At 45.7% G+C, this 15,618-nt stretch overlaps 1 protein-coding gene across 1 annotated transcript in view; it reads right to left on the bottom strand.

The window, feature by feature from the left end:
• Positions 1 to 300: 300 nt before the first annotated feature.
• The window catches only part of LOC147702947 (serine/threonine-protein phosphatase 2A catalytic subunit alpha isoform), a 221,769-nt gene continuing 206,451 nt past the window's right edge, over positions 301 to 15,618 (bottom strand). Inside the window, exon 7 of the mRNA XM_086931523.1 lies at positions 301 to 1,023. Within this exon, the coding sequence (XP_086787649.1) occupies positions 951 to 1,023 (73 nt within the window). The 3' untranslated portion in view covers positions 301 to 950. The remainder of the gene's footprint in view (positions 1,024 to 15,618) is intronic.

Genomic DNA, 15,618 nt, shown 5'->3' on the forward strand with positions numbered 1-15,618 from the left:
GTGCATTTAAAAGACATAGGAGATCCTCTCTGGCATGACCTGTTCTAAAGAGGTCATGCTCTCCTGAAATATTTTATTGATGTGCTCAGAATCAGAGTACACACAGCTTTTACCATCATATGAGGACAGACGTGGGTAGAGGCTATACAGCTTGCAGAGAGCACAAGTTTAAAACACTTTCGCAACCAAACTGCTTTCAGCAGGAGTATTGAGTACATTTTAAATTAATCAGGACAACTAGATACATTGCAAAATGGAGCAGACTTGCATGGTAGAATTAAGATTTAAATTATTCAGTGGTTTTCTTCACAAGTTTATTATGAAAAAAATACTGCAGAACGTCTGCAGTAATACTGCCTTACAGAAAGAACAGTTCTGATCAAAGCATGTTCTGGGCTTTGACGAGAACAACAAAAAACACTTAAGGAAGAGAAAATGAACAATGAGTGGAAACAGAAACCAACACAATTAAATAGAATTCCCTGAAAATAAACAAAAAGAAATCATAAGTCAATGAGGAGGCCTTGGGTGTGTATTTTAAAATGTTCTTTAGGCTCCAATGATTTATTGACGCTATCCTTACCTATGTCATGCAGAGTATAGCTAAATGGAAAATTCATTGTATTCACAAGGTGTTAATGTTTACATCTTAATTTTTGCAGCTTTTCTGAGAACGCAAAAGTAACCACAAATAGTGCTGTGCCAGAAACTATTTTCCTGACCAACAATGTCACACTTCAGCATGCAATAGTCTGGTTCTTCCTAAGGGAGTCGCAGCTGTTGACAGGTAGCTTTTGCATTCTAATATGGCACATCTTTTGGTCCATGTGAAAACAGTCAGTTTATGAATGTTAAGATATGTTCTGACACTTTGGAGTTACTGTTGCTCTTCTCATTTTCGCAAGGTCGAAGAATGGTTCATTTCAATACTGTACAAGTGTAAAATCTTTCTACAGGAAGTAGTCCGGGGTGCGACGAGTAACATGTGGTTCACCTCTGCGGGGTGCTGGATCAAACTGCAAACTAAACAAAGGACAACGTTTTTTGAGTGAAGACATGCCATTGTCAATGCATTATAAAGTAAGAAAAGCTAACAAAGGTGTGGTCCCTCCTGGCACCCCAACATCCATGTTTGTACTTGCACTGTGATTAACAAATGTCAAACCTTGTTTCTGGTGATGTCGGTACACAAATCAGATATTCCCTTTTAACACTTCTGCTTTATAATCAGATGAGACCATATTTACTTCATGCTGGATTGTTAAGTGTAAATGTTCATACATTAACAATACAAATTGCTACATTCAGGATAGTGTTACGGTACAATGAATATGTAGCAAGTGCTCCAAGATGCAGACGATAAAATCACCATTCTCCCTTATCACAAAATTCCAGGTAAGAATAATACCCTACTAGAAAATGAGCAGCATGCTTCACTTAATGTTTATTGGTCCACTGGTTTTTTTTGTTTTTACCAACTATGAATTCTGACATGTTATCTTAGACCCTTTTCCTGCCAGTGCTGAGCCCTTGAAGTTCAAGGCACTGCACACTTCAACTTTTGTAACATTTTCCAACAAAAAAGTATCAAAACCAAAGCTGTATGCTTCCCCTCATATTGGAGATTCTAAAGGTACCCATGGTTTGTTGATTTTAGTGCAGGAAATCAAGAACATGGACAAAAATCTAGCAATGTTTTTTTTTTCTTTACATGGAAAAATTAAGTGCATCTTTTTCTAATACAAATGGCATCAACAAAAGGTTGTCTTGTGCAGATATCCACCCTTTCACAGCTTTCAGGAACATGAAGTTTTGTTGATTACCATAGTTTTTTTTGTTCTTTTAAATGCAAGGATGGTCTGTATAAGGATTCTAGAATCTGATCTACCCAGCATTCCCTGTGCTTGTCACGCGCTAGTCCTCTCTCTAGGAGGCGACTAGGGCTTAAAAGCAGACAAATTAGGCAGATCGTCTTGACCACCAGCGCATTACATACAGCGCTTTTACTCCTTGCTCCATGCTGACTTGTTAGCTGCTCTCTGAGCTTTTAAAATCACTCGTTTTCGTAATTTTTTGTACTTTTAATTAGAATTGTTGACCCTGTTGTAAAATCACCTGGCACATGCCTCATTGTATTTGCATCCTCTTACGAGCACTGTAATCGGTGTAATCACCGCTTTTTGCCGGTCCCTCGCCTTTGTTTGCTGGTTGTTGGCGGACATCTTTGGTTGGGGAAGGGGAAGAGGGTGCACGCGCTAGTCCTCTCTCTAGGAGGCGACTAGGGCTTAAAAGCAGACAAATTAGGCAGATCGTCTTGACCACCAGCGCATTACATACAGCGCTTTTACTCCTTGCTCCATGCTGACTTGTTAGCTGCTCTCTGAGCTTTTAAAATCACTCGTTTTCGTAATTTTTTGTACTTTTAATTAAAATTGTTGACCCTGTTGTAAAATCACCTGGCACATGCCTCATTGTATTTGCATCCTCTTACGAGCACTGTAATCGGTGTAATCACCGCTTTTTGCCGGTCCCACGCCTTTGTTTGCTGGTTGTTGGCGGACATCTTTGGTTGGGGAAGGGGAAGAGGGTGCACGCGCTAGTCCTCTCTCTAGGAGGCGACTAGGGCTTAAAAGCAGACAAATTAGGCAGATCGTCTTGACCACCAGCGCATTACATACAGCGCTTTTACTCCTTGCTCCATGCTGACTTGTTAGCTGCTCTCTGAGCTTTTAAAATCACTCGTTTTCGTAATTTTTTGTACTTTTAATTAAAATTGTTGACCCTGTTGTAAAATCACCTGGCACATGCCTCATTGTATTTGCATCCTCTTACGAGCACTGTAATCGGTGTAATCACCGCTTTTTGCCGGTCCCTCGCCTTTGTTTGCTGGTTGTTGGCGGACATCTTTGGTTGGGGAAGGGGAAGAGGGTGCACGCGCTAGTCCTCTCTCTAGGAGGCGACTAGGGCTTAAAAGCTGCCATGCCCACGCGCAGCGGAGACGCGCAGCGGGGATGCCGGAATACCGCCGGAGTTTCGCCAGAGTCAAGCCCGTCTGTGCCCGTCCGGGCCCAGACGGGCTCAGGGCATACCACTCTGCTCATTCCATCTAGACATCTGGCCCCCCCCCCTCAGGTATTCACGAGACTCTCTGCTCTCGCTTCGCGCGACTAAACTGCCTAGCTGCCATTACAATTGGGTTGAGGGTACTGCCTTTAAACACTGTATTGGGTGTCCTGTGTCTAATAACTGTGTGGCTTTAAACTCACTCACTATGGCTCTGCTTAATTGCAGATCACTGCCTTGTCACGCGATAGAAATACACTCCCTCCTTTTGGACCACTGTCTGGATGTGTTATTCTTGACGGAAACGTGGTTGACCGCGTGTTCAGGTCCCGATATTGTCAATGCTCTCCCACCGGGCTACCTCATTTTCCATCTTGATAGGCCGGATGGGAGAGGGGGTGGAGTGGCCATCATGTATAGAGATACTTTCGTGTGCAAAGCTGTGGACTGCGGTATTACCAACACTGAAGGCTGTCATTTCTCCCTTGGCATATCTTCTTCCGCTTCCATCTCCGGCCTCCTTTTGTATCGCCCTCCTGCTGCGCTGGGGAATTTTGTGGACTCTATTATTGAGGCCATTATTCCATTAGCCGCTGCCTCATGCAACTTTGTACTTCTTGGGGATTTTAATCTTCACTTTGATGACCCCAATGACGTGGTGGCAAGAGATTTATTGAGCTCATTTGATGCTCTCGATCTTCACCTCGCTCATTTGGGAGCCACTCATAACAGAGGTCATCAGCTTGACGCTGTTTTTGCTAATACTGCAAACCTGCAAGCCCTCCAGATGCTGGCCCTTCCCTGGACGGATCACCATCTTATTCCTTTCAGCTGGTTGTTGAAGAACCGGGGAGATCCCGTGCCTAGACAATACACTGTGGAACGACTCTGGTCGAAGCTGCCAGTTGACAGTTGGGTTAAAGAGCTAGCGATAACTCGTCCTGACCCTGTAGATGACCCCAATATTGCTGATCAACACCTGGCTAATTGGCTTACTAACTCCCTTGATCTACTGATTCCTAAAAAAAGGAGGCTTATCAGGGAGAGAAGAACTGCTTCTGCCCCCTGGTATACTCCGGAACTTAGGAGTTGCAGAACTTCTTGCAAAAGGCTTGAACGTGCCTGGAGGAGAGAGCAGACGGAAGAAAGCCGGGCTAATTATAAAAGAGAGATGAGAAAATACAAAAGTGCATTGAAGGATGTCAAAAAGATTTTCTTTAGTGATAAGATTGAGAGGGCAAGTAACTCTCCAAGAGAATCGTTTAAAATTTTTAAAGAACTCTTGAAAGCCCCGGTCCCCCCAGTCGTACACGTTAATCCTAAAGACAAATGTGAAGAACTGGCTAGTTTCTTCCATTCTAAAATAGACACAATCCTATCCTCTCTGCCCGCTATGCCTCACATCTCTGAGCCGGCTACTGGTCCAATAAGCTGCCCGACCGAACTTGTCTCTTTTGGCCCCTTCTCGGAGGAGGAGGTTACAAAGGTCTTGGTGGAGATGAAGAGTGGATCTCCGAGTGATCCAGTGCCTATGAAACATCTTAAACTTGTGGCTAAGACTCTGTCAGCTCCGCTCACTGACCTTATCAACCTCTCTCTCTCTCGTGGCATAGTCCCTCAGAGATGGAAAGGGGCTGTAGTAAAAGCCTTACTGAAAAAACCAGGCTTGGATCCCGCCAATCTGACCAACTTCAGGCCTATCTCGCTTCTGCCGGGGTTTTCTAAAATCGCCGAGAAGCTGGTTAACCGTCAGCTCTCTTACTATCTTGAGTCCAACCACCTGTTGGGAGACTCTCAGACTGGTTTCCGTCCCGGCCAAGGAACGGACACGGCCCTGCTGGCAGTAGTGGAGGAAGCAAGGAGCACTCTTGACACCGGAGGATCAGTGGCAGTGATCCTCCTGGACTTGAGTGCTGCCTTTGACACCGTGAGTCATCAGGTGCTCCTCCAACGCCTGTCAGAGGTAGGTGTCTCAGGGACGGCTCTGAAATGGTTGGGATCCTTTCTCTCCAACCGTTTCTACCAAGTCTGGGAAGGGGCAGAGCAGTCTTCCCTATTCCCTCTTCAATGTGGAGTCCCTCAGGGCTCATCGTTGAGCCCTACTTTGTTCAATGCATATATGACTCCACTTGAAAGAGTGGTAGCCCCTTCGGGGTTGAAGATCATCAGCTATGCTGATGATACTCAGCTGGTGGTGGGCCTCACTCAGCTGGCGGAACAACCCAACTTGTTGCATGACTGCCTGGCTAATGTCTACCAATGGATGTCCAACTCGGCTCTTAAGCTTAATGGAGGAAAAACTGAGTTGATGCTCTTGGGCAACTCCAGTCCCTCCATCATTGTCAGCTGCTGGCCCCGGTCTCTTGGCGACCCTCCATCTCCCAAGAAGGAGATCAAGTCCTTGGGAGTATGGTTGGAGGAAGATCTATCCTTCAGGACCCACGCCAGAAAGACCGCGGGGGTTTGCTTCGGTCTACTGAAATCAGCCCGAAAGGTACTCCCACTGCTTCCGGATCCAGCTAAGAAGCTTTTGATGCGGGGTTTAATCCTTTCTAGGCTTGACTTTGGTAATGCCCTGTTTCTTGGTGCCCCTGAAGCTACCTTTAAAACCCTCCAACAGGTGCAAAATGCAGCTGCCAGAGTCTTGATGGAGATCCCTAGAAGGCAGTCCGCTGCCCCGGCCCTAAAAGCACTTCACTGGCTCCCCGTTAAGGAGCGGGTGAAATTTAAGGCGTTGTGTACGGCCCATAAAATTTTACATGGCAAAGGCCCCCCCATCCTTGTTAATATGGCCCGTCCCTATAAACCTCCACGCCTTTTGCGCTCAGACCAGCAACATCTTTTGCAATCTGCGAGAGTCAGGAGAGCTCGGTTCAGGTGGCATCTCTGTGGAACTCTCTGCCCCTTAAGATTCGCTCAGAGCACAAGATCCTAACATTTAGGAAACTTCTTAAAACCTACTTGTTTCCACAGTAGTGAGTTATCGAGTTCCTCCTTCTTTGGTCTGTTGCGCCGGGATGCCCCCGGGTAAGCTGAGCGCATTACAAATTTCATATAATAATAATAATAATAAGTTAGGCAGTCTGTTTCCACTGAGAGCTACTAACCTTGAACATTGCAATCTTCCTAAGAGACTGAGTAAAAATAGTTTTGTGGAATTTACAGAGTTTCACATATTAGGACATTTGCCTAATTTCTGAGGGGGTTTGCTAAACATTAAATTGTTTCCCCCATCCTTGTTTAGCCAAGGTATGTAACTCCTCTGAATGCACAGTAAGCAATACCATCAATTTTGATAAGCGCACTTATTGGAGCTTTTTAGCAGAGTGGGTGGAGCTGTAGGGGAGAAATGGAAGCGGCAGCAATGTTGGGGGCGGGGTGGTGGTGATGCATGGGGGAGGGGGGAGGGGGGGGGGGGGGGGGAGAGTCATCCACATCTCCAGAGAAACCAGTGCCATGGTAACAGCCATGCTCATGGTTCGAGCTACAAGTCTGCTGAGCCTATGCCAGATTGTAACTGGTTGGATACAAACTACATTTTTTTTTCTTGTGATTTGGCATCTTCATCCATAAGATTTTACCAAATGCTACAGTTCATGCATCTATTGTCCCAACAGGTAGGCGGCATTAGCACTGCTCTGTGTTGGAAGCACAGACTTTGTGGCCCATACAATGAAGTTTCTTTGACTGTTGTGAAGTGATGTTGGAAGGCATTGGGGTTCTACTTTGAGAAGAATGTTCAGAAAACCAGACTTTCCAGTGAAAAAGAGAAGAAACAAGTGAGGCATTACCCAGAGCTGGCCGCTGGCTATCTGCCTATGCCCACCCAAACCTGAAAGGAGTTTCTCTCATGCAACAACGTTGGTGTCCAAGAAGGCTTCACTGAAAGGAAGCAACAGCTGTACCACTGAGCAAAATCAGTTACAATGTTAACTTCACATCGGCAGAAGGCAACGTGAATTCCAAGGTTTCAGACAATGTACAAACCACTGTTGTAAAAGAAGAAATATCTTCAAGGAGGGCCTGAGGGGTAGGGAAAGTTAACAGCAGTATAGTAGGTCTGTGGGAGTTTCCTGTGCCGAAAGGGGCTATGACTGAGCAGGGGGCACACCGCTTTTTTAGGTCGAGCAGACCTACTCTCAATGCGTGAGCATTGAGAGTGTCTGCTTCAGACCTTTTGTGGCCCGTATTTAGGAATGTGGACAGCTACCAGACGCGCGCTTTGACGAGGTCAGATTTCACCTCGGGAGTGAGCGTCTGGTAGCTGCGCATGCGCGAAGCAAATCCCTTGCTCACACACACACAGGAAGCCCCCACCCCTCTGCATGCACGCACACACACACACACACAGGCGCGCGCATGCACACGCAGGCATACGACACACATACAGGCACACATACAGGCACACTATCCCCTACCTCGCATTCTCTCTCAATCACAGTCACGCATGCGCACACACATTCCCTCGCGCACACACACTACCCCCCCCCCCCCCCCCCACCCCTCCCAGGCATACACACAGGCACGCACGCACGCACTTCACTTCAGCCCTGGGCCCCACTCACCGACTGCGCTCTTCCGGCGGGCTCCTCTCGCGCTCCGCTCCTCACTGCACGGCGGGTCTCGTCTCCTCTTCACAATCGGGGCTCCCTCAGGTCCAAGGAGCCCCGCAACAGGCGCCACACTCCTCCTCCCCGGCCCCCTCCTGGGGACCCGGGCTGATTCGGACCGGCAGGGCGCTCCATGCGCCGGCAGCTCGCGGACCTCGGGAGGCGGGACTTCCGGTCGGCCGCGACCGGATTGGCCGGCCGGCTAAGAGCTTCCGGGTCGCCGCGGGCAGCGCGTCAGCACCCTACAACATGAACTTGTTATTTTTGCGGTGGAATGTTTGTCATTGTTGTAGGTTGTGTTGGTGTCCATGGGGGTGGCGTAGAGGCCCCTCCACGTGTTCAGCCATCTATTGCAAAAAGTGACTGCCGAATGAATAGTCATCTTGTACCTAAATACGATTTCCGTACCCCAAAAGGGACACTTCATTAAATTCGGAACGAGGTAATGCTGGAGACGTGTAGATTGCGCACACACTTGCAGGGAGTGCTCAGGGCCGCCGTTTTCCAATTTCGTGTCGGCCTACAACAGGTTGTTTTCTTTTTGAAGTGCGAGTTTTCATGCTCTGTAGTGCACCGCACCACATGCAGGTGGGGTCTTCCTTTCTGCATTAATGCAGGGGTATCAAGCGAGGGTAGTTAGCGTAGGTGAAACCGAGGCCCCAAGTCCAGGACCGTGGGCTCCGCCTCAGTCCCCCCTTCTTGCTGCTGTGCAGGTGGAAATCAGCAGACTTCGAGGCAGCAGGCAGCGGCCACACGGAAAGCAGGCTGTTGAAACCAGTGCCAGGCAGTGCTGGCCTCCTGCAGTCTGTTCCTGTGCAGGGCCACACTCCTCTCTGCCCCCACTGTTACTTTACTGCTTGCACTTGCTCTGGGAGTTTAAATGCAGAAAGTGTGCCTTCGTGTTTGTCTGCAACCAGGCGGTGCTTCGACTGTCCCTGTGAATGCTTGTCGGATCTCTTAAACCTCCTTGTTATGCTAATGTTTATAGTTGCTTCCACTAATGTGTTGACACTTCCCAAATAGTTCTGTTTGATTGCCCTTAACGTTGTCCTTTTCTTAAGAATTTTTTTTTCCGTCACATTGATGTAACATGGAATTTACTGAAAACTATGCAAATTACTCGCAGGAATATAAAAGCCCAGAGCTTTGTCTTTGGTGTGAAATATTAGAGAAGTGACCATCCACACAATGCAATGTTGGATTCGGGAAGTAGAGATCAAAATCCCAGCTTCCTGGTTAGATCAGATTGGGTGATTTTGGGCAAATCGCTTTACCAGGCTGCAATTTTCAGTGCCATCGCAATTGAGAGCAGTTTGAAGTCATTCAGCTGAGGGCGAGCACTAACCAGATTTATTAGACCATAATATTACTACCATGTAATACACTTGTTCTAATTATTTAGTCATATGTGGGCATTCCAAATGGACATGTCTCCTTGTTAAACTAATGGAGTCATCAGGAAGGCATGATGGGCTTTGTGAATGTTTCAGGTTTCAAAACAATTCTCTTTATTAAATGTAATTTAGTACCTCTGTATGATCTAATGTACTCGGGGATGGACAGGGAACTCAAAACAAATTGCAGCAACATAACACAGTGAGCAAGCCTGACCTTCTCAAGGTCATTAAAGGGGATAAAAGGGTCTCTTCACAGGAAGTGTAGAGAAAAGTAGGACAACACCGTGCATTTTCAGCACAGTCTTATACAAATTATATGTCAGTAAGACAATTGTGTGCCTAGTACAAAACATTTGCGAATGTTATAACTATTGGCATTGTAAATGACAAAGCTATTAATTTAGCTATTTTTAAAAACACATAAATAAAAAAAAATTGTCATTTACAAGACCAATAGCTCAAACTTTCCTAATGCGAGACCTATTGCATTGCAAATGCTTGTTCTTTTTAGCTTCCAACTTACCCTTAGGTGCCTGAGCCCATGGATATGCACCAAGCCTGCAGGGATATGCTTCTCGTTGGGGAGTGGCTTAAAAAGCTTAAGTCATCCTGAACATATCCAGCAACAACAGCTGGAAGGCCTAGACTGTGTGCGAGTGAACCAAGGAACCCAGAGTACATATTTTTTTGGCCCCAAAATCTCATCTGATGACGAGAAAGTCTAGTGTTAGACAATGGCATTTAGCCCCTAAAAGGTCTCAGGAGTGGATCATTTTCCTCAAAGGAAGATGACAACCTTCCTATTGCACCTCTTGTTTTGATATGAAAAAATTCCTTAGGCTAATGATCCATAGTTTGTGACTTTTGCTTAGGCAAAGGAGATTGTTTGGGTCTTTGGCATTCCACTCCTTGATTGCCTTTAAGGGTACATAGGAACAAGAGTTACATAATGCACCCTTGTGTTCTCAATCCATACACCACATTCAGATTCAATATGGATCCAAAGAAAACATGGTCTTGCAGCACCTTTGAACAGGCTTGAACCCTGAAACCTCCAGAGGAGATATTTGACCCAGCTCCTGCTGAAGAAGTCAGTCAGTGAGACAAAGTTAGCTTTGGACCCATGTGGTTGAGACGAAAGAAAACACAGCATGAGCATATAGTTTGACCTCTAAAGTGCTAGTGTAGTTTTTTTTCCAGAGTTATGGCGATTGGGAGACACTGCTGGGAGACATATTTCAGGGTAAGTGATGCCAGAAAGGATAATTCATAAGGTGGGAAATCTGGAGGAAAATTTCTTGGACAAACACACTAATAATGAAATATAAAACCAGAAGACTGAGCTAGAGTGCTCTACTAATGATGATTGAGGAATTCTCAAAAGTGTAAATGGTTACGGGCGTGGTCATCAATTTACACTATGTAACTATTTTTCTTTAAAGAGTTTACTATATTACATATACTGGAGGAGACAGCAGCCCTACTGTTCTCTGATCAATGGTAGAAAAGAAAATGTTACTAGCTCTATAAGCATCTGTTAATGGCATGTACATGCTCTGCATACACCTGCCATTTAGTATTGGGCTCAGACACGTACAACTTGTTTTTCTTTGAAGAAGTCTTTCGGGTCAGAAGGTTTAGTGACTCCCCGTATGACTGGTAATGTGCACAAGCATCGGCTCCATTGTTAATATTTTCCTGCACAGCGGGTGAGGATGGAGAATAAGGAAAATGCTACTTACCAGTATGCATCTGTTCTTGGTATGTAGAGCTGCAGAATTACACACTGTGCATAGATGGCCACCTAGTGTTGGGTCCGGATGTTTGCAGTTTGTTTTTGTTGTAGAAAAGTCTTTGGAAGTCACAGGACAGGTGACTCCTCCGTTGGATCATACTGTGCATGGGCATCGGCTCCATCCCCAGATTGTTTTTCGCCATTAGGGAAGTGATGGAGCGGTACAAGAAGTAGTGATGTCCATGTGAATTGTATCTAATTAAGATAATAGTGGAACAGATAAAGGCAGCCGGGGATGCGGGTGGGCATTTGTAAATCTGCAGCTCTACATGCCAAGAACAGATGCATACTGGTAAGTAGCATTTTCCGTTCGAGGCACATGAGCTGCAGATTACACACTGTGCATAGATTGTATAGCAGTACCCACCTTTAGCGGCGACTACCCATAACTGTTGCAGTTGTTTGAAACAGAGTTTTTAGTACACCTGGCCCACAGTGGCTTGTTTAGTTTGCACATCTACACTATAGTGTTTTGTGAATGTGTGCGGTGTAGACCATGTAGCTGCTTTGCATAGATCATCTAGGGGAATGTTCAATAAGAATGCCATTGAAGCCCCTATTTTTCTTGTAGAATGGGCTTTTGGAGGAATTATTAGCGTACGTTTGGCTTTCTGGTAACATTTGTGTGCATTTAAAAATCCACCTAGCTATCCCCGATTTTGATATGGGGTTGCTTTTATGTGGTGGTGAAAAAGACACAAAAAGTGGTTTCGTTTTACGAAATGTTTGTGTCCTTTCGATGTAGTATAGTAATGCTCTTTCGACATCTAAGGTGTGTAGAGCTCTTTCTGTGACTGTGGCTGCGAGAAAAATACAGGCAGCTCAACAGATTGATTTAGATGGAATGACTTTTGGAAGGAATTTAGGATTAGTACGTAGAACCACTTTGATATGATGCATTTGCAGTAAAGGTTCTTGAATGGTAAATGCTTGTAGTTCACTAACTCTTTTGAGAGAAGTAATCGCTACTAGGAAAGCTACTTTCCAAGTTAGGAATTGCAATTCACATTTATGTAACGGTTCAAAGGGAGGTCCCATTAACCGTGTGAGAACAATGTTTAAGTTCCACACTGGTGAAGGTGGCGTTCTGGGAGGGATTATTCTTTTGAGTCCTTCCTTGAAAGCTTTCATAGAAGGTACTCTAAAAAGAGATAGATGTTGTCTATTTAGTAAATATGCTGCAATTGCAGCAAGGTGTTGTCTGATAACGTGTAGGCTAAATTACACTTTTGAAGGTGTAATAGGTATCCTATGAGGTGTTGAATAGACGCATCTAAAGGATTTATGTGGTTGTTTTGACAGTATATCACAAACCGTTTCCATTTAGCAGCATAACATGCTCTAGTAGTGGGACGTCTAGCTTCTTTAATAACATTCATACATTCTGGAGGAAGGTTGAGGTAACCAAACTTTGATTTCAGGAGCCAGATCGCTAGGTTGAGCTGGGTCCAGGTGTCTGATCTCTCCATGGTTCTGTGTTAATAGGCGTAGAGATAGGCTTAGTTTCTGGTGTGGTACCACAGATAGTTGCAGCAGCGTGGTGTACCACAGTTGTCTGGCCCAAGTTGGAGCAACTAGAATGAGGGTTAGGGAATGTTGCAGTAGCTTGCGTACCACTAACGGAAGTAGTGGGAGAGGAGGAAAAGCGTACGCAAATTGTCCTGACCAGTTCATCCATATCGCATTGCCTTTGGACAGCGGGTGTGGATATCTGGCGGTGAAGTTTGGGCATTTTGCGTTTTCATGGGTGGCGAAGAGGTCTATCTGAGGATGTCCCCACATTTGAAAGAACGGTTGAAGAACTTGCGGATGAAGTTCCCACTCGTGGATCTGCTGTGTCTGTCGACTTAGCAGATCTTCCATGGTGTTTTGTACTCCTGGAACGTGTTGGGCTAAGAGGAAGATCTTTAGTGCTATAGCCCATCTCCATATCTGCTGTGCTAACAGAGCTGCAGAGTATTTCCCCTTGTTTATGTAGTACATGGCTGTCATATTGTCTGTGCGGACTATGTCAGCTCTGCCCGATATTGTTTTTGGAATGCTTTTAGGGCTAGAAAAACAGCTAGTAACTCCAAGTGGTTGATGTAGAGTAACTTTTGTTGCGATGTCCACCTGCCTTGCATGGTGTGATGCAGTAGGTGAGCTCCCCAGCCGGAGAGCGATGCGTCCGCTGTCATGATTATTTGAGGAAATGGCTCTTAGAAACGGTCGGCCCTTTGAAAGGTTTTTGGTGCTCCACCATTGCAGAGAGCGATGAGTCAGACTGTCTACCAACACTAGGTCTGTTAATTGGCCACGAACCGGGTTCCATTGGCGTGCTAGGCACTCTTGAAGTGGACGCATTTGCAGTCTTGCTATAAATATGCAAGATGCCATCATTCCTATGAGCTGAAAAACACTCGAGCTGGAAGAGAGTGTTGTAGTTTGAATCTTGTTAGGAGAGTTTGTACACTTGTTATCCTGGCTGGAGAGGGATAGGCTAGAGTTAGTTGGGTGTTTATTGTAGCGATATTGTTGTATGTGCGAAGGTTGCAGATGTGACTTGGTGTGATTTACTGTGAATCCCATGTTGTGGAGCAGTTGAATGGTAGCATGAGAGTGTTGTACACACTGGCTGTATGAGCTGGCTTTTCTGAGCCAGCCGTCTAGGTATGGGAAGACGTGAATATGCTGTCTTCTTAAGTGTGCTGCTACCACTGCTAGGCATTTGGTAAAAACCCTTGGTGCTGCTGTAACTCCGAATGGGAGCACTTTGAACTAGTAGTGCTGCCCGTCCAGCACAAATCGGAGATATTTTCTGTGTGCTGTGAGGATAGGAATGTGAAAGTAGGTGTCCTTGAGATCTAGAGTGACAAGGAAGTCGTTTTGTAACAGGAGCGGAATGACTTGTTGGAGTGCGACCATATGAAAATGATCCGACTGTATGTAAATGTTTAGAGGTCTAAGGTCTAGAATAGGTCTTAGAGATCCGTCCTTTTTTGGGATTAAGAAATATAGGGAGTATACTCCTTTGTTTTGCTGATGCATTGGGACTATTTCTATTGCATTTTTGTGCAGGAGGGATATCACTTCCTGCCTGAGCAGTGACAAATGTTCCTGTGACATTGGACGCTGCATGGGTGGTATGTTTGGGGGGGGGGGGGGGGGGGGGGGGGGGATGTTAGTTCTAGACAGTAAAGTGATTGAATTATTTGAAGCACCCACCTGTCTGATGTGATGTTTTCCCAGGCTGGTAAGTGTTGTTGTAGTCTTCCCCCGACAGGAGTGGAATGGGGCAGGGGAAGGGGAGGGGAGTCATTGGGCAGGGGTAGAGGCAGAGCGGGAGTTGTTGTTTTTTTCTCTGCCCTTGTTACCTCTGTAACCACCCCTTTGGTAGCCCCTACTATAGGTGGATTGTGTGGGGGCTTTGTACGAGGTAGAAGGTTTGTCTGAAGAGTATCTCCTGGTGGCGCCTCTAAGATGAGCGGCGAAATGAACGTCTGGGAGCCTGCGACTGCAGGGCTCCCATAGATTTGGCTGTATCTATCCTTTTTCATCTTTTCAAGGGATACATCTAGTTTGGGTCCGAATAAGTGTTGCTCATCGAAGGGTTGGTTAAGTATAGCACTTTGGACTTCAGGTTTGAACCCTGACATGCGTAGCCAGGTATGTCTACGCAACAAAACACAACTACTCTGGAGGCAGTGTTTGCTGCATCAAGTGCACAACGAATGGAGGGGTTTGTAATATTTTTCCCTTCTTGGATAAGCTCATTTGCTCTCTTTGTACTCATCAGGGAGGTGCTGCATTAACGATTCTAATTCGTCATAATGTGCCCTGTCATATCTTGCCAATAATGCTTGTGTATTGTTAATACGCCACATGTTTGCTGCTTGAGTCGCAGTTCTTTTCCCCAATGCGTCAAGAAGTTTAGACTCTTTATCTGGTGGGGGAGCTTCACCTGATGTTTGTGAATTTGCTCTTTTGCGTGCATTGGAAACCAAAAAGGAGTCTAGTGGTACTGGGCCTTTAATATATGCTGGGTCTGAAGGGGCAGCTTTATATTCCTTCTCTATTCGTGGTTTTATGACCAGAGTTGTAACTGGGTCTTTAAAGACTTCAGGAGCATGATTAATCACTCCTTTAAGCCTGGGTAAAATGGATGAGGATCTTTGTGCATTATCAAAGGTATCCATTAGGAAGTCTTCATCTACAGGGTCTGTATGCATGTCAACCCCATGATACTACGCAGCTCTGTGTACTAATTGATTGAAGCCCATAGTGTCTTCTGGTGGGGAAGGCCTAGAGGGGTATATGTCGTCCTGAGGGACATTTGGGATGTCTGGGGTGTTCATCCCACGGGTCAGGTGAGCCTGGAGGAATAGATGGATCATCTGCATTACCCCCTATATCATCTGTGATATCATCCCGGTTGTCATCATCTGGTATGATAGAGGATGTAGGGGAATGTTGTGGTAGGGGCACAGGTAGTGATGGCATAGGTGGAGGAGAAGCGGAAGGAACTCTTAGAGGAGAGGTAGCCATGTCCTTTTTTGGATGAGGAGCCGGTGCAGGTGTATCTAGTGGTAGTTTTTTTTTTAACTTCGAGTTAATCGACCAGTGATTGAATCTTTATCTTTTGTGCAGGGTCTAGGTGAAAGAAGTCCTCTGCAGGAGGCCGATCTTGTGGTGCGGAGGGAGGTTTCGGCACTGAAGTAGCTTCCTTTGGTTTTTTGGCAATGTCTTTAACAGGAGAAGCAGGAGTCTTTTTCTG

Source organism: Lissotriton vulgaris, chromosome 7 (genome assembly GCF_964263255.1).
Source record: "Lissotriton vulgaris chromosome 7, aLisVul1.2, whole genome shotgun sequence".
NCBI lineage: Eukaryota > Metazoa > Chordata > Amphibia > Caudata > Salamandridae > Lissotriton > Lissotriton vulgaris.